Source organism: Strix aluco, chromosome 18 (genome assembly GCF_031877795.1).
Source record: "Strix aluco isolate bStrAlu1 chromosome 18, bStrAlu1.hap1, whole genome shotgun sequence".
In the NCBI taxonomy this organism is placed as follows: Eukaryota; Metazoa; Chordata; class Aves; order Strigiformes; family Strigidae; genus Strix; species Strix aluco.
Genome location: NC_133948.1, coordinates 1,948,316 through 1,966,403, shown reverse-complemented (window position 1 = coordinate 1,966,403; position 18,088 = coordinate 1,948,316). Strand labels below are relative to the sequence as shown.

Here is an 18,088-nt window from a genome sequence, read left to right as displayed (position 1 = left end):
TCAAATAAGGGCAACCATAAGGGTTGCTTGTTTCCAGGTGGTTTTGTAGAAGTTAAAAATAAGCAAATAGTTCCATGTAAAACGTTCAAGCTTGAAGTTTTATGTGTGTGCAGGACCTGGGCTGCTCTGTAGCCCCCAAGTTAAGACTCAGGAGGGCCAGGGTGCACAGGAGCTGCTCTGTTTACAGTCTGCGAGAACCAAGTAACGCCAGGAAAAAAAAAAACCCAAATGCAACCGCACAGGCCGGATATTAGAAATATAGCCATTTGGAGGGAAAGAGATACACAAAGGCCATCCAAAATGACTGCAGCTGATGGCCAGAAACATACCACCGCTATTTTTAGGCTGTTTACACTGTGCAGTGGCAGCGCAGAGCCAGCCTGGCCGGGGCAGCAGGCAGAGCCCCGGGAACACCCCGAGCCCCAGTGCCCCCCACCAGCAGATCCCCCCCAGCCCTGGGAAGGTCTGGCAGGCTTTTGGCCTTTGGAAGGTCACCCTGCTGTTTGTTTGGGTCTCTCACATAGCAACGAGGGGGAGAAAAACTTTTTTTCTTTTTAAATGACTGTGAAGTCATGAATGTTGTCAGCTGAGGCTCAGCAGCAGAGCCAGCCCCTGAATCTGCTGCAGGCTCATCTTTTGCAGAAGCTGACTTGCTTTCAAAGTCAACTCTCTCTGTATTTTTATTAAAAAGGTGCAGTAAAACCAAAACAAGGCAGAAGCATCCAGACAACCTTGTTGTCTGCCACGCTGAGTCTTCTGCCTTGTTTTGGTCAGAGCATCCCATCAAGCTGGCAGGTTTTACGGTGACCACGGCGTGATGCCGCAGACCCGCAGCTGCTCACCAGCACCGTGGGATCCCACCACGGCACAGACACCAACGCTGGGGCCAGACCTCCGCCAGCCCCATCCCTCCCCGGGCACGGCGCGGAGCAGGAGGTGGTGTGGAAGGGAGATGGCAGCGGAGCTAACAAGTGTGTGCAAGTTTGCAGGTGTGTACGAACTACTCTCTCTTCCTACGCTACGTGAACACAGCAGCAAGCCTCTTGCAGGCAGCAGCATCCATTTTATAAATTCCTTCAGGCTCATGAGTTAAGAGAGGCTGCAGCAGCGTACTCACAATTAGCAAGGACGTATGGTCATAATTTTCCATCAAAAAAAAAAAAATCTAATAATTATTCACATAGGCTAAAAGCCTCAAAGAGCCCTGATTTTCCTATCAGGGAAAGATCATAAAAGATCAGGGAGCAGGCTGGCACTTTTTCATGGGATTTTTCATTGAAATTTACTTTTTAAAAATAACATGCTAAATTTGGAAAAGGACAATTTAAAGTTTTATGGTATTTCATACCAGAAGGGCATGAACATTCAAACAGAACGGGAGCTGATGTCTTCCTCTGGGAGGCACCGGAGTACACCTGAGCCATGGATGCTGGCAGCAGAAGGGACAACGCCAGGCAGCAAGTTTGTGGCAGCATTTTTGAGAAGGGAGAATCGTATGGTCACCCCTCTGAAAAAATAATAACCGACACAGAGCTCCTACGCAGTGCAATGCCTAACGCAGATGTACATAGCGAGGTGAGAGGCATCCTGCTTCGACTCCTCTCCCACCTGCACCAGTTAAATCCAGACTAAATTCCACTGCCTGCAGCAAGGGGTACAGCTCATTTCTACCTGTTTCTATCTATCTCTATACCGCTAGGTCTCGTTTAAGACTGTCTAAACCAGAACCCAATAAAATCCCTTCTGAAAAAAATCCCCGGAGAAGCACAAGCCCTGTCTCCCAAGTTTCTCAATGAACACAGCACGGTCCAAACACTGGGTCCCTGCAGGCTCAGGAGCTCAAAGCACACGGACACAGATCTATGGCAAAACAGTCGGCGAAAGGAAGGGATGAGTCACGTCTCCAGCGAGGGCCTTGCAAAGGGAACCCCCACGGCCCCTCGGCGAGGAAAGGAGCCTGTGAGCCTCACAGCACTGTCCCCCTCCTGCCTCCCCCCTGGGACCAGCTAATCGGGGAAGTCACAGGGACCTGACAGGTGACAAATAGGATTGTTTACCTGACGGGAACGGGGACAGAGCAAAGCCAAGGGCAGCGAGCATCAAAGGGAAGAGATGGGGGGAGAGGGATGCACTGGAAGGATATGCAGAGAAACATTGGGCCTGTCTCAAAAGAGATGGGTTAGGAGGAAAAAAAAAAGGATGCATGGGAAAGAAGAAAAATAAATTGGAGGGTGCTGCTGTGTTTGGATGGCACCTGGGAGCTGCGGTGAGGGAAGACAGAAGCCCAAGGCCCAGCAGAGGCAGCAGAAGGTGTTTCTGAGGTACCAGAGCGAAGGGGGTGCGCAGCAGAGCGGGGACACTCAGGGTGCTTGTCCTGGCAGCACGGGGATGTGTGGAACAGAGCAGAGCTGGGAGGGAAGGAGAGGGCAGCAGCACGGCGTGGGGACATGGCACAGGGATGGGGACACGAACTGACCACAGCTGCCTTGGGGAAGGGCTGATGTGAGCTCTCCGTGGGGCAGAGGCTGCAGCAGGCAGGGGGAAAGGTGGTGCAGAGGGACAGGGGGGTAACGCAGGGGGTAAAGCAGAGCGTCCCCGGGGCAGGAGGTGGTGGCTGTGGGGTGTCAGGGAGGGAGAATGCACGGGGGCCATGGGGCCAGCAAGCACAGCTGCTCCACGAAGACAAGCCCAGCACGCTGCCCAGGGATTTACCTGGCAGAGAAGAGCGAGGCGAGCTGCCCCCGGGTTTAGCTAGCCTGAGGTAATGCCGGGTGAGGGCTGGAGCAGGGGGCAGCTATGGGGAAAAGGGGGCTGCGAGGAGGGGACAGCCAGCGCTGCGTGATGGGGCAGAGCGGGGAGACGGCGGGATGGCCCTAGGCCTGGTTCGGCCTGGCAGCACCGAAGGGCTGGGGGCTGAGGAAGGGCTGGGCAGTGTCGGGGGGCTGCGAGGGGATGGGGCTGGGCTAGTTGAGGGGCTCTGGGGGGCTCTGAGGGAGGTCAGGAGGGGCTGGGATGGCCGGGGGAGGGACTCTGAAGGGAGATGGAGGGGCCAGAAGGGGCTGGGATGGCCGGGGGAGCTCTGAGGGGAGCCAGGAGCGGCTGAAGAGGACCAGGACAGGATCGGAGGGGGCTGTGAGAGGAGCCAAGAGGGGCTCTGAGGGGCTGAGCAGGTCCAGGAGGGGCTCTGAGGGGGGCCAGGAGGGGCTCTGAGGGGGCTGTGAGGGAAGCGAGGAGGGGCTGAGATGGCCGAGGGGGCTCTGAGGGGGACCAGGAGGGGCTCGGATGGGCTGAGGGGGGCCAGGAGGCTCGGAGGGAGCTGTGAGGGGACCCAGGAGGGGCTCTGAGGGGATTGTCAGGGGACCCAGGAGGGGCTGCGATGGCGGCGGGGCTGCGAGGCGCTGAGGAGAAACCAGGAAGGTCTGAGAGGGGCCGGGGGGTTCTGAGGGGAGGCCGGGGGCTGCGAGGGGCCGTGTGGGGGCCGTGAGGGGCCGTGGCGGGCCTGGCGCTGCGCGGGGCCGACAGGCGCTACGGGCCGTGAGGGCCGAGGCGCTGAGGGGCCGCGTCCCGCCCCGTTTCCCCGTCCCCCCGCCGCCGGGGCCCGCACGGCCCGGCCCGGCCCGGCCCGGCTCACCTCGCTGGTGCTGGCCGAGGAGGCGGCGCTGGGGGTCGGCGAGCGCTGCAGCGTGACCAGCGCCATGGCGGCGGCGGCGGCGGTCGCGGGGCCCGGCTACCAGCGGCGGCTGCGGGGCGCCGGCCGCCTCCACCGCCCCGGCGGCTGCGCAGCCCGCCCGGCCGCCGCTACCGCGGGGAGGAGCGAGGCCGCCGCGGCGGCGGGGGCGGTCCCGGGGCGGTGCTTCCCCCCCCCCAGCTCCCGGGCCGGGCAGCGCTCGGGGCCCGCCGCTCTGGGGCACCCCACGGCCCCCGGGAGAGGGGGGGCTGTCCGGGCCCTCTCCGCAGCCACCGCCCCCCAAAAAGTGTCGGGAGGGTCTGAGCTTCACCCCGAAAGCAGCTGAAGGGCTTCGGGGCGCGGCAGCCGGGAGCATCCTTCAAAGCGGGCGGAAGAAAGTGCGAGGGGTCAGCGGTGCCGAAAGCAAGAGGCAGAGTAATGGGGTAATTAGTGTAAGAGGCTTTGCTGATTGCATGTAAAGCCCTTAATAATTCAGGCGTTGGGGGACTGCCTTCCCCCCTCCGCCCCGCCACGCTGCAAAGGGGAACTGTGGGGTGCGAGGGGCTGGATGCCCGAGGCTTGGCCGCCGTCATCCCCAGGGGGTTTCTCCTGGCTGCATCCCCAGGAGGATGCGACCGTGGGGCAGCACATGTTGGGGATGAGCCTCCTCCTTTGTGGCACCAGGAGCAGGATCTCCCAAGCTCTGTCTTCGTCAAGAGCCGGCCAGGCTGCCTGGATGGGGTCAGTCACTCACTGGTGTTGCTCGGGGTCAGAAATGTGTGTGAGCAGCGCTCTGCTACCAAAAGCATTACAGGGACCAGGTGTTTAAGCCCTCTGACCCTGCAGACTTGACCCTCCCATGCCATCCCTGTGACCTCTCAGGGTAAAGCATCCTTCTGCGCCTGTCCTCTGCCTTCTGTGGGACCAAATTCCCGTCGCCTGCAGTGGGTTGTGCTGCATGGCTGAAACCCAGGGCCCAGGACTCCAGAGACGTGTCTGCAAGCTGATTCTGCAGGAGATGAGTTCCCAGTTCCTTTATCCTCATGACCTCTTTTATAAAAGTGTGAAGCATGGTAAAATCCCTGATTATAGCAACTCTGCCCAAACACCATGTGTGCTTCCAGGGCTGCTGCCGCTGCTGCTAATGGTATCCGCACCAACAGAAACCTGTTTTTTCAGCCCAGAACCCAAAGCTGTGGGTTTTGCGAAGGGAGAAGCAGCTCAGAAACAAGAAATGAAGCCGTCTGACCCCTGAGAGGGGGGAGCTGGGCAGCACAGCTCCTGGGGTCTATCGGGAGGGAGGCAATGCCATTTCTCTCTTACCATGTGAAAATCAAGACCGAGGCATTGGATTTTCCCAGATCCCACAGGAATCCGGCAGCTGGGGAGTCCCATCCCCGTGTCCCCCCTCCGCCAGGACCCGCAGTCACCATGGTGACAAGTGTCAGTGATGGCATTTTGCCACGGACTGTGGTGACCCCGTTTTCTTTCCAGAAGAGCGACTCAGGGGCCAGCTGCCAGCAGCACATGGGGTCCGGCGCGGGGGACTCCACCTCCTCGGGTCTGGAGCAAAGACTTTGGCCCCGTTGCCCGGGGCCGGGCTGCGATCCTGCTGCCCTTGGCACTTAGACCTTGCACTGCAGGCGGTTTGCTGGGCTGTAAACAAGCCGCCCTGGGAAGGTGGCTCTGTCGAAGTCTCCAAAAACTGCAGCGGCTGCCTGGAGGACCAAGCACTCTGCAGGTAAGCTGGTGAAAACCGTGTGTTTCTGTTATTTATTGACCAGTGAGGCGGGTACCTCCTTGGCTGGGGCTGCAGGGGCAGCCCAGGATGAGTCCCCGGGGCTGCAGGTAGAGGAGGTGGCTCCGGTTCTCGCCGGCCTTGGGTTATAAAACCACAGCAGATGGGAAGCAGCGCGGCTCTCCTGCTGCCGTCGGGATGACTCATCCCTCCATCCCAGCAAATGTCAGTCCCGCTGCGAGCTGCCTTTCACAGCAGAGATGAAACGCTTCACCTTGCCCAAAGGAAACTGGGGGCTAGAATTTATTTGTGCTGCCCAGAGCCAGGTCTGGCTGTGGGTCTCCATCCCTCTCCCCTGACACAGCATCCAGGGATGGGACCCAGGCCGAGGTGACCTGCCCCGTTGTACCCCCAGCCCTTCCTTGAATCAGTCCTTGGTTGCTGTCTGCCCACTCGGTGACTGCAGGACTTTTCCAGGCCATAAGGCGGGAAAGCTCTGTCAAGAGGGAAGAGTGAGGGGACCAAGGGGGGCTGCAGACCCTCTTTGCAGCTGGCGTTTACAAACAGCAGTTCTTCCAGCTGGGGAGGGTTTGGGGTGCTGGCACAGCCACCCTCATGTGCCAGCAGCCCTGAGGGCAACCGCAGCGTGAGGAGCCGTCCTTGCATTGCTCCCTGGAAAACACCCGCTGTTTCCCATTTCTTTTCTCCGTGCCCACCTCTTGTCTCCAGCCAGTGCCAGGGGTTGGGGAGAATCAGGAGGGCCCTGGAGTGGTGCTGGGTCGCTGGGTGTGGAGGGCTTCCACCTCTCCTCGCCTGCTTGCCCTTGGCATGCTGGCTAGCTGGAGGAGAGAGGAGGATGCCAATGGCTGTGCCGCTCTGTCCCACGCTGCCGCAGGGCACGAAGCAACCATGGCCTTTTCTGCCAGGCAGAGGAGTGTGGCCGTGGGCAGCTCAGCCACAGCTTTTCTGCTCGTCTGCGGCTACAGCGTGCCCAAGGGTACAGCCAGCGATGTCACCCAGAGCACAAGGGCTGCGAGCAATGGAGATACATTCCCCTGCCACCGTGGCAAACTACATCCCCTCCCCACCTGTGAATTCAGTGCCTGCTCAGCGCAGACAGGTGTTGAAGGGGGCCTGGGAGGCTTGACAAGAAACACAAATGCACCAAGAGCAGCTCAGCCCCTTCCCTGCAGCCCAGCTCTGCTCCCGCAGCAGAGCCGAGGCCAGCTTGGGTCTTGGGTCCCAGGAAGCCCCGATTTGTCCAAGCAGCTCCCCAGCCCCAGCGCTGCCCTTCAAGTGTTTCCCCCGCTGCAGAGAGCCGGAGCCATGCGTGTGGCCGTCATCGGGGCCGGGGTGATCGGCCTCTCCACCGCCCTGTGCGTCCACGAGCGGTACCACGGCCTGGTGCCCTCCCTGGAAGTGGAGGTCTACGCAGACCATTCCACACCCCACACCACCAGCGACGGGGCGGCCGGCTTGTGGCAGCCCTACCTGAGCGACCGCGGCAACCTGCAGGAGACGTAAGTGAGGAGGAGGAGGAGGAGGAGGAGGAAGAGGCTGGTGCCGTGTCCCCCCGGGCGTGCACGAGGTGCTGAGCTGCCCGGGCACAGCTCTGTGGGGCTGGTAGAGCCACCACTCTCCTGTTTTCATCGCAGGCTCTGGAATAAAGAGACCTTTGACTACCTCCTTGGGCACCTGGGCTCACCGGCAGCGAAGGAAATGGGACTTTTCCTCATTTCTGGCTACAACCTGTTTACGCAGCCGGTGCCGGTAAGGAGCAAGTCACAGCCAGGGCTGGGAAGGGCTCCAGCTCGGAGGCTGCCCGGGGGCGGGCAGGGTTGTACTTCTTCCCAGACGATGCTCTGAATGCTCCCGAATCCTTCCAAGTTTGTCTTGTGACAGTTTGCCCGGGACACGGTGTTTCTGTGCCCCCGATGCGAAATTGGTATGAAGTAAGGGCTGAGGGTGGGAGCCAGCCGTGGTGTGCCGCAGCCACCTGCCTGCCTGCGCTCCTTTGGGGTGGGCTGTGTCCCCCCCACGGCTTCTGTCCCACGATGGCACTGCAATTCAGGTTCATTAATGAGCTTGGACCTTTTCCCTACTGCAGGACCCATCTTGGAAGAACATTGTCCTGGGATTCAGGAACTTGACACCGAAAGAGCTTGAACTCTTCCCTGGTTACAGGTATTTTTCAGTCTGTTTTTTGGAGGGTCACTGATGAGCTTTCCCCCCAGGGAGGACAGGTGCAGCTGGATGGTCCTGTCGAGGATGAGGAACTGCGGGCGCACAAGTGGCCTTGCTTCATTACAGCTGCTTCCCTTAAAATAAACAGCAAACACCTCAAACAAACCAAAAAAGCAGCAGCCCAGCCTATAAACCATTCCAGCCCCTCTCTTACTTCACCAGATCTTGTCAAACTGAGGGAAGAAAATCAGCAGGAGGTGTTTTATGCTGTAAACAGAGGGGAAAAAAACAGGCACTTGTTGCGCAGAGGGGAAGTGGGGTCTGCAGCGGCTGTCGGGAGCACCAGGGCAGGAGGTGGCTGCTCGTGTAAACTCATCCTTACAGTTTCCTCTCCTCTCCTGGTTTCAGCTACGGGTGGTTCAACACAGCGCTGATGCTGGAGGGCAGGAGCTACCTGCCGTGGCTCACCCAGAGGTGAGTGCGGAGCTGCCGCAGTGCTGGGGCCAGGGCTGTGCTGGTGCGGGAGGGCTGCTGCTCCCCCTGATTTCAACAGCAAGACATGGGAGACAGGTGTGGATTTTCCTCCTGCACCTCAGGTGTTGCCCCAGATCTTTCTCTCCTGCCAAGCTGGTGGCTGAGTTTAGGCAGCGCTGATTTTAGGCGGCCGTCCTGTGTCCTGCTGCACTTCTGACCTGCTCAGCTTGAAGGTGCTGGTGGCTTCCATGTGACAGCACCCACGGGGCACCTGAGCGTCCTCCCCTGCTCTCAGCAACCTTCACCCTGTGCCCCACAGCACAGGGATGAGCCGAAGGAGAGGGGAGGCAGGGATGCATCCCTGGGAAGCGGGGAAAAGGGTCTGGAATTCCAGCTCATTGCCCCAGTGGGGCATGTGACTCCCCACTTTCACAGTTAACCCAGGAGTGTGTTTTTGTGTGACAAAAATGAAAGTGATGGGATACTTGGAGCCGCATCTGAGAGCTTTGAGCTATGGGAGTGTTTGGGACTTGGTTTTGTTCTTGTCATTTCTAACGTGGAGCGGGTGCCCTATCCATAGCAGAAAGGCTCTGACACAGGGCTTAGCTGCTCACCCTCGCTAGCTCAGGGCTGTTAGGGAAATGAGCTAATGACTGGAGACCGTTAGGAACTGCCGAGAAGAGCATGGCTGTTTATTACACGGAGCAACACGCCGTTCCTACTCTGGGTATCAATTACAGGCGCTAATTTGAACGGTACATTTGCTTTTAATTTGCCAGTAACAAATGAACTTGGTTCTTCCCAGGTTAACGCAGAGAGGAGTGAAGTTTTTCCAGAAGAAGGTTGAATCCTTCCAGGAGGTGAGTGGTGATGTCAAGCCAGGGCAGGGGGCAACAGCATCCAGCAGGCACGTGCTGCTCTGGGATGTCCCTCAGCATGAGTTAACGGTCAGTGTGAGGTTAATGGTTGGACTAGATGATCCTCAAGGTCTTTTCCAGCCTCGATGATTCTGTGATTCTATGAGCGATAGGCCACGGGACAGCGACAAGACTACGCCAAGATCTAGGAAACAAATTCTACCAGGACAGATAAAGGCTCTTGGGCGTCAAGAGATGGCTGAGAGGGGACGGGGTAGAGCCTTTGGCTGACGATGCAGCCAAGCATCAGCAGCACAGCTTTCCCTTAAACTACAAACATTCTCCTTGCCTGCACACACGGGGTCCCTGCGGGAGCTGTGCCAGGGGAGCTGGGCCCTGGATCCGGCCTTATGGTTTATTCATGACCAGAGCGTTGGACCAAGGCCTTGGCTTGGCTTTGATGCAGGAATCTTGTGTCCGCCGCGAGTAGTGGCCTCAGAAGCGTCGCTGCGTGTGCGCTGCTCACCCCGTCTGTCTCTCGTTAGATGTTTGCCCAGGGCGTGGATGTTGTAATAAACTGCACCGGGGTACGTGCAGGGGAGCTGCAGCCTGACCCGGAGCTACAGCCCGGCCGTGGACAGGTCATAAAGGTGAGGTGGGTGCAGAGCTTGTGTCCCCCCTCTTTTTTTCCGAGGAGCCATCCGTTAGCCACCTTATGAGATGTGCCCTCTGGGGCAAATCGTGGGCTTGTGGGCTGCACCCACGCTGGGGTCGGGTCCTGATTCCCAGCAAACAATGGTCAGGTGAAACCCTCATGTGGGGGGGACCCAGAGCAGAAAACCTGGACCCTGGTTCAGCCATGGGGGAGCCCCAAGTCCACAGCCCGTTTCTTTGGGTGAAGGTGCAGGGAGCCAGAGGCATAATGCTAATAATAAAAAAACATAAAATCCTTGGGGGAAGAGGGTGATTATTTGGGGAAACACAGACTCACGCCAGGTAGGAAGCTCCTCCGCCTGACTGCCTGCCCTCCCGCTGCCTCCCCGAGCTGGGGACCCCACTCTCCAGCTCTCCCTGACCCTCTCCCCTTCATCTCCCAGGTCCTGGCACCGTGGGTGAAGCATTTCATCATCACTCACGACATTGGCTCTGGTATCTACAACTCGCCATACGTCATACCGGGGTAGGTGCTGGCGGGCGAGGCAGGCTCTGGCTGCCGTTAGCCATGTTCTGCTCCCAAAGCACCAGCTCGGAGGCAGCTCCCCGCTGACGTCTGCCTGCCGCAGCCCAGGCCTGGGTTCACACCTGGTTGATTTTCTGCGTGGGAGGGGAGCGGGAGGACGTGGCAAAGTGAGGGAGCTCCCCAGCTGGCTCAGAAAGCGCCAGCTCCCTGCACGGGCCCCGGCTCGGCTCTCAGATGTGAGCGGGGCCGGGCTGGTCCTGGGGTCTCGGATCAGGCAGCACCACAGGGCTTCAAAAAAGCATGGATACAAACGTAAAAACAAAAGATTTCCCCAAAAATATTTGCCCTGCTGTCAGCGTTTGGGTCTTCTGAGGACCTGGCCAGGATTGGCGTTTTGCTTTGGTGGGATTTGCCCCTCGGAAAAAGACAGGACCAGGGACCTTGAAGCCCTGTGGTTTTTTATCAATAGCGTTGGCAAAACTGCAGCTCACAGTGGGGAAAGGGACTTCCAGTTCATCCTCCCATTGAAACCAGTGCCAGGAACCCTTTTTACTTTAATAAAAGCCTACCCTAAAAAGCTCAGCCTTCCCCTCCCTGTTACCCTGAGCAGTGCCTGTGGCTGTTGGTGAGGCATCTCCTGAGGGCATCCCAACCGGTTTAGCACCTCCCTGCCACCTCCCTGAAGGAACTGAGGAGAAATCCCAGGGGAAAACCTTATTTCGGTATCCCCACAGGGGTGAGAAGGGCTGAAACAAGATCCCAGCCCCAAAAGCACTGTCTCCCAAGCTCAGCAAGTGGCGGTGGCTGTGCCCAGGCAGAGCCCAGCTTCCAGCATTTATTTTGCACTTTCCACCTGCTTCCCACCGGCAGCTTCCTTAGGGGAGTTGGGATCTATTTGAGATGGCAGCGTATGCGTGTACCCAGGGAGCTCAATTGCAGGATAAATAAATACATGTTTGCTGTTCATCCCGCCTCTGTTTCCTCCTGAGAGCAGCCATCTACCCCGCTTTGGCAATGGCAAGGGGTTTTTTAAGCTGTAACTTGAATGCTGCATTTCTGGCACTTCCTATTGTGCTAATATTTCAGGATTAGGCAATAAGCCATTATGTAAATGGGAACTTTGAATGCTCACAGCCCCCAAGCAAAGTATTCCAAGCGATTTCTGATCACGGTCCCAGCTACATATGAATTCCTCTCCCAGTGTTTATTTTAGCTTGAGCTGTCATAGCTGGGCACCAGCCTCCCAGAGGAAGCAGCCGGCTCCAGCACTTGCACATGGATTTCACCTCTTCCACGCTGGAGAGCCCGGCCCCGGGGCTCCCCTCCTGCGTGCCCCAGCCTTCATCCCTTTTGTTTTTGTGATTCCCAGGGCTCAAGCAAGGTTTTAGAAGGGCCCAGCAGGTCCAGCCACCCCCAGCTCCCCCCAGCCTTAACCTGTCTCTCATCCTCTGTTGATCTGCAGGAGTTTTGAAGTAGTGGCCGCCGCGATCTGTTTCCTTGTGTTCCCCACCGCAGCATCCCCTCCCCTCCCGCTCTCTTCCCCAGCCAGGCAGGAGCAGACCTGTTTGATAGACGATGAAATCAGCTTTTTGGTTTGCCCAAACAAGGACCTTTTGGGGGCTGATAGTATTTAATGCCTGACTTGTGAGCAGACACGCAGGCAGGACTTTCCCCGGCAGGAATATGTTGCAGGCTCAGGGCATAGCAGGATCCAGAAACAACACACACACTGCGGGGGGGCTGGGGACACTCACCACCATTTATCTCCTCTGGCTTTCGGTGCAGGAGTGAGTTCACCATCTTGGGAGGGATCAATCAACATGGCAACTGGAACGAAGAAAACAACGCCCAGGATCACAAAACCATCTGGGAGAACTGCTGCAGGCTGCTCCCCACTCTGCAGGTGGGTGACCCCAATCCGGCGCCCACCACCAGGAGGTGGGGAGGGGGCTCAGAGAGCCTGGGTGCAGACAGGCACTGAGGACAAACCACAAAATGTCTTTACATGAGGAACAGTTGGCGTCTGAGCGGGCCAGGAGAGCCGAGGGGTTTCTGCAAAGTGGCTGCTGCTTACGCAACATCAGCTGCCGCGCCGAGAAACGCCAGTGGCAGATGAAGTGTGCACACAGAGTAACCCCGGATTTTTGTGTGCACCCCACGGCAGCACGTAGCACTCAGCGAGGGTAAATCATGGGGGTGGCACGGCTCGGTGCTTGTGCGGGCCTGGCTGTGTTTGTCATGGCACATCTCGGGCTCTACACGTGGCTGATCAACAGTCGGGGTCTGTGGCTTTTGAGACAAGGTCTGGAGGAAAAAGTAATTACTCATATAGCTGGTAAAAAATGAGAACAAAAGCTTTGGGAGGTCTCAGCCCTTTGGTCGTGGTGTGTCTCTGCATCAAGAGACAGGCTGGGGTGGGGTGAGGTGGGTTTGTGTCCGCTCCTGATGCTGCCGTTGCGCCCTGGGTTAGCGGGAAGGGCGGCGCGGGGCTTTGGCACAGCGGGTGCCTCGCTGGCTCTGCCGCGGGCTGGCCGTGTGCGGGCTGCGACCTGGAATTCTTCTGCCCAGTCGCCCCTTGCAGCATCACAGGAGCCGGTGCAGCAGCGGGGAGGGGGGAGCCTCAGTCCCTGCTCATCCCGAGCCCCCATCTCACAGATCACTCAGTGCCGTGACATTTGGCTGCGTAATTTGGAGAAATGTTGTGCAGGTGCTGACGTGCTTTTGTTTTCAGAAAGCAAAGATCGTAGAGGAGTGGAGCGGCTTGAGACCAGCACGTCCCCGGGTTCGCTTGGAGCGGGAGACCGTCCGCCACGGGCAGTTCCAGGCAGAGGTACCGTGCACAGCCCCTGGCCACTGAGTGTCATTAACCGCCGCGCTAATTGTGCATCGGTTGCTAATTGTGTGTCGGTCACTGGGACCTTGGCAGTGCAGCGCCAACACCCAGCTCACGCTCGTACTCTTCGGCCCCGCGTTCAGCAGTCCTCACTCTGTCTCCCCTCTAGTAACGGGTGAAGCTTTGAGACAGTTTCAGCCCAGTGTCAGAGATAAGTGTTGAAGATACTTAGTTTTGATGGATTTTATGGGGAGAGTGGGCAGGGAGTGCTCCTGCCAAAGGAAAACCTGCAGCTGGAGCTTAGTCCTTAATAGACACCAAGAAACCTGTATGGGAGAAAAACCTTGGCAGAGGCTCTGCTGCTCCCAGAACCACCAAAGGCACATGTGAAGCGTGTTTTGGTGTCAGCATTTAAAGTAGTGTGGTTTTCTGCTGGCAGCACGTAAGTCTACAGCCCTTGTGCAGCTGAGCTTCATGTCTCTGTTTAATAAAACCCAATACACAGTTTTTAATGAAATGCTCAGAGCCTCCAGCACTGACACCAGGTTGTCAGTGCAAAAGTTTGGACTTCTCGAGGTTTCTTCCAGTTTGAAGCTCAGCAGCAGCACGAAAGGAAACGTGGTGAAGGCTCAGGGGGACGCTGGTGGGGCTGTAGCTGCCGTGGGGTGCTGAAAACTTCAGGTGCCTCTGCGTAGGTAAAGCTGGGTGTCTGGTGTGGAACTTCCCCAGGGCAATGGCTCTTTAAATTGCCTTGCTCTGCTAATATATCTTTTAAGAGAAAGGAGACTGGGGATGGCACAAATTTAGGAAAATATATTCCATTTTCAGCTGGAGAGTCTTAGAGAGAAAACGGTGTATTTAGGCAAAGCCCAGAGTGTGGTTTGAAGCGACGCTGTGTGTGAATTAGCTTGTGGGTCGCTCTGTTCCTTTACCAGCACATGGTACCTGCGCTGCCCTGGCAGGCAGAGGTGGAGCTGTCGAGGGCAGCGATGAGCTGAAGCGCAGTAATTTACCTGAAGTGCAGTAATTTACCTTGGCAGGAACAAACACTTGGTAGGATGCAACAGGTTGTGCTCAAGGAACGCGGCTGCGAGCCCTGTGGCTGCCTTTGGGGGTGGCTGGAGCAGCAGGTGCGGAGGATGCTCCGGGGCCCCACTGAACCGTGCAGAGTTTCTCCTGCCTCCCCCAGCGGCTTTTGTAGGGAGGGAAAGAGCAGCGGGTCGCTGAGCTGAGCACCAGCAGCTCCCAGAACGAAGGGCCAATTGTGTGCTCCAGACCATTCACCAGCTTTGTTAAAGTTTTTTTTTATTTTTCTGGAGCACATGTCTTATTGGGAGCAGCTGAGGGAACTGGGGGGGTTTAGTCTGGAGAAGAGGAGGCTGAGGGGAGACCTCATGGCCCTCTCCAACTCCCTGAAAGGAGGGTGCAGAGAGGGGGGATGAGTCTCTTGAGCCAAGGAACCAGCGCCAGGACAAGAGGGAATGGCCTCAAGCTGCGCCAGGGCAGGGTCAGACTGGCTCTTAGGAAGGATTTCTTTGCAGAAGGGGCTGTTGGGCGTTGGAATGGGCTGCCCAGGGCAGGGGGGGAGTCCCCATCCCTGGAGGGGTTGAAGAGTCGGGTTGACCCAGCGCTGAGGGATCTGGTGGAGTTGGGAACGGTCAGGGTGAGGTTCATGGTTGGACTGGAGGAGCTTCACGGGCTTTTCCAACCCAGACGATTCTGTGATTCTGTAAAGACATCAAGGATATTCCCTGTCCCTGAGCTCCAAAGGTCTCCAGCGCAGCTTTCCCAGCACTGATCCCTTCTCTGCTCCCCCAGGTGATACACAACTACGGCCACGGCGGGTTTGGGATCACCATCCACTGGGGCTGTGCCATGGCAGCAGCCAGGCTCCTTGGGACCATCCTCCAGGAGCAGCCGCTGGCCAAGCCGCCACAGCCCCGCCTCTGAGTTGCCTCCTCACCCTGGGATTATCATGACAGCAGTAGCTCAGAAATCACAGCGGAAAGACGTCAATAACACAGCAATACACCTGGGCCATCCGAGCCTCCCGCCAGCTCCAGCACTGCTCCTAGTGTCCCATTTTCAGGTCGCTGCTGTTTGCCAGACGGTTTTGTTCCCTCCAGCCCAGCCTCGCGCAGCCCCCCTAAAGGAAGTGCTTTAAAATACAGACTAATTATCTGTGGCAAAGTGCAACTTCTGTCCCGGGGATCAGCCTGCAAAGGGCAGGCAGGGTTCAGCTGAAATCTTGGCAGTCCCACAGTTCATCTGCACGGTGGGACAGGGCCCAAAACTGAGCCGGTGCCACCTGAGGTCCTCACGGGCTGCTCTGACACCCAGCATGAAATTAGATTTGCAAGCTTCCCCCAAGAGGCAAAAGTTCCTTAGTAGGAAGAAGCTCTGAAGCTCCCAGGGAAGTAACAACAGCTCCAAAAGCACGTGCTTCAGTTACAATAGCTTTTCTTACGCTCGTGCCAGGACAAAGCACGGGTCTGCAGCACCTGGTTAGTGTATCGAGCAATAGACAGCAGCCGTTGCCTAAAATGGGCTTTCCAAATGATGTTTTTAGCAACAAAAGCAACATGTTCCAGCCCTGTGTACTTGCCAGGCTCTATATATAGCAAAGAGCATACGCAAAATAGCTGTTCTGGTCCCTAAAACTCCCACGGGCCCTTCAGTTTCTTCTTTCCTCCAGCCGTGAGACACGGCTGGAGCGGCAGCTCTGAGAGGAGCTGGCTCGGGGGAGGTTGTGCCTCCTGAAGGCCCTGGGGGCAGCTCCCAGGAGGGGGTGACTTTTCAGGGCTGTTCAGCGACGCTGCTGAGGACCCAAAGCTCTGTTCTGAAGATTTTTGGCCGATTTTTCCATGCCATGTGTCCTTCCTGCTCTAAAAAACCATCACAGACAAGATACTGAATGGTCAAGAAGCATCAGCCTCAAATCCGAAGGCTGGCGGTTGTCCCGAGCCCAGCACACGGTGCCTGGCTCGCTCTCCTCCGCGCATAAGCCAACTGTTTCTTACTCATCTGTGATGCAGCTTCTCTCTCCCTCCAACTCCATGTGCCAGAAGTAGCTCATCAGCCTGGTTTGTGATGTGAATGAGAGATGCTGTGGTGCAGCTGGGCTTGTTTTACCTCCTGGGCATCTGGATTTAAAACAGTCCCGTGAAAAAGGCACGTTTCCTGGCCGCAGCCTGGCACCGGAGTCGCTCTGCCGCATCTCCTGACATCCTGCTTCAGTTTTGCTGAGGAAAAGAGAAACTCGTGAAGGTTTTGTAGGAAGCGATGAGCACTCGGTGCTGCTGGAGACGGTCCGTGCACAGGAGAGCTGCTGCCTCGTGGGCGCGTACGAGACTGGTCTGGCTTTCAGCAGCGCCGAGGTTACCGTGCCAGTGCAGCCCCTGCGAGACCTTCCAGCGACCTCATTCCCCACTGAGCACTGAGAGACTGTTGTGTACTTCTCCAGTTTACACCCCCCCGAGTTTTGCTGAGTGCATCTGCTCCTTGTCTGCCTGTTTACAAAAGCAGCAATGGTTAGTCTCGCCCTAAGGGCCAGAATTTCTCAGCGGCTGCCGCCCCATCCCCTTCCCTTCCTCTCTTCCTTTTGTAAAGGTGCGGGAGGGTCGTGTTTGCCTCTGCTACGACACCCGCAGCACTGGCAGAGTGACGCTGCGGGGGAATTCTCACGCCTGTAGCACTTGAGTCCAAGGCAACAACTTGCTGTAGAAGGCACCGACAAGAGCAGGTGCTGAAGTGCCTCTGGCTGCGATTTTGGGCCTAATACCGGTGGCTCCTCACATCCTCCCAAAGCACAAAGCGCCTTGTGATAGCTGCGGTCGTTCGCGCTTTCTGGTTGTCACTGGACTGCAGGGCACAGTCACTTAGGCCAGGCCTGGCCAGCTGTCAGAGGTGACAGGAGACTCCATGAGCTGCTGCAGTGTTGTGGCCCAGGTTCAGGCAGAGCCCTGCCCATCCTCAGCAGGCAGCAGAGCAGGGGGGTCCGTTCAGGAGCCTGCGGTTGTGTGGTAGCTGATGCACCTCTGCAGCATGCTTAAAAACACAGAAATTTAAAATTAGAAATTTGAAATTTAAAACTAGGAAGTTAGAAGCCCCTGTCACGTCTAGTCTGTCTGTCAAAAGGGTTTCCCACTTTATCTGGCAGCTCACCTGATATACTGCAGCCACATTCAAAGGGGTATAATCATGAAGAGGATGGAAAAAAGAAAACAATAGCTGGAGAAAAATTACCATTAATTAATGCTAAACCTAATGGTCTGTGATTCCGCTTCCGTAGAAGCCATTCAGTGAAACAGCACCCGCTCCATTTCACTTACTCCAGATCTGAGCTATTAAGGACCATGTTCTCCTCCCCTTGGCAGAGCTGTCGATCCAAAAGCCAAAGTGGTTTCAGAGGAGCTCCGCTGGATTCACAGGGGTGCAGCAAATCACTGCCCAGCTTCTGATAACCCGTTGATTCTTCTGGTCTGAGAGCCTGCAGGAGCAGCTGTCCTGTGATCTGGCACAGCCTCCTGGAGAAACAAACGGAAATTATGAGATGTGTGATTTTATTTGCAGGCTAATTTGGCTTTTTTTCTAAAAGACCACAATTTAACATGCGTGCGCAATAAATATAATATTCAAATATCTTGTGCGTGATGCTTTCTCTTCTAAATGATGGCACGGATAGGGCCTCGAGTGCTAATTCCATAGAAACATCCCAGTAGATGGATCATTCCATGTCTCTGCACACGTTTTTCCTGCAGGAGGAAGAGCCGTCACTTCAGCTTCTGAGCAGACAAATGAACCTGAAATACCATCGTGTGAAGTTACGCCGTTGCCCGCGTGCTGTTGTCAGTAGCCCCCATCCCTGGAGGGGTTGAAGAGTCGGGTTGACCCAGCGCTGAGGGATCTGGTGGAGTTGGGAATGGTCAGTGTGAGGTTCATAGTTGGACTGGAGGAGCTTCAAGGGCTTTTCCAACCCAGATGGTTCTGGGATTCTGTGAACTCGCACTCCCAGACAGAAATATTTGGGACTTTCTCAAGTTTTTTTTTTCTTGCCGATGACTCTGGTTAGAGACTAGAGCAGCAGGAAAGGTGTTTTACACCGTTGGCAGCCACGGATGAAACACCACGGGACAGAGGAGTCACTTTTGCAGCA

At 56.8% G+C, this 18,088-nt stretch overlaps 2 protein-coding genes across 4 annotated transcripts in view; one reads left to right on the top strand and one right to left on the bottom strand.

Annotated features, from left to right (window-relative positions):
- Window positions 1–3,790, bottom strand: part of SSH1 (slingshot protein phosphatase 1) — a 40,896-nt gene extending 37,106 nt beyond the window's left edge. Inside the window, exons 1-2 of one of the 3 annotated variants that reach the window (XM_074844554.1) lie at window positions 3,632–3,761; window positions 1,349–1,507 (exon numbers count right to left, since the gene is read on the bottom strand). In XM_074844554.1, coding sequence (XP_074700655.1) covers window positions 1,349–1,507; window positions 3,632–3,697 — 225 coding nt within the window. In that variant the 5' untranslated portion in view covers window positions 3,698–3,761. Of the gene's footprint in view, window positions 1–1,348; window positions 1,508–3,631 lie in introns of all 3 variants that reach the window. The other 2 variants (XM_074844555.1, XM_074844557.1) reach the window with 2 other exon arrangements.
- Window positions 2,025–17,574, top strand: DAO (D-amino acid oxidase). Its single transcript, XM_074844566.1, has 12 exons — window positions 2,025–2,036; window positions 5,162–5,408; window positions 6,720–6,925; window positions 7,061–7,175; window positions 7,513–7,589; window positions 7,998–8,063; window positions 8,869–8,923; window positions 9,466–9,570; window positions 10,018–10,100; window positions 11,886–12,003; window positions 12,832–12,930; window positions 14,752–17,574. The coding sequence occupies exons 3-12, from the start codon at window positions 6,732–6,734 to the stop codon at window positions 14,881–14,883; spliced, it is 1,044 nt and encodes a 347-aa protein (XP_074700667.1). The 5' UTR covers window positions 2,025–2,036; window positions 5,162–5,408; window positions 6,720–6,731; the 3' UTR covers window positions 14,884–17,574.
- Window positions 17,575–18,088: the final 514 nt, after the last annotated feature.

Coding starts and splice junctions, on each gene's coding strand:
- DAO (XM_074844566.1), top strand. CDS start 6,732: ATGCGTGTGGCCGTCATCGGGGCCGGGGTGATCGGCCTCTCCACCGCC. Junction 7,590..7,997: donor GAACTCTTCCCTGGTTACAG/GTATTTTTCAGT, acceptor TCCTGGTTTCAG/CTACGGGTGGTTCAACACAG. Junction 8,924..9,465: donor AGGTTGAATCCTTCCAGGAG/GTGAGTGGTGAT, acceptor GTCTCTCGTTAG/ATGTTTGCCCAGGGCGTGGA.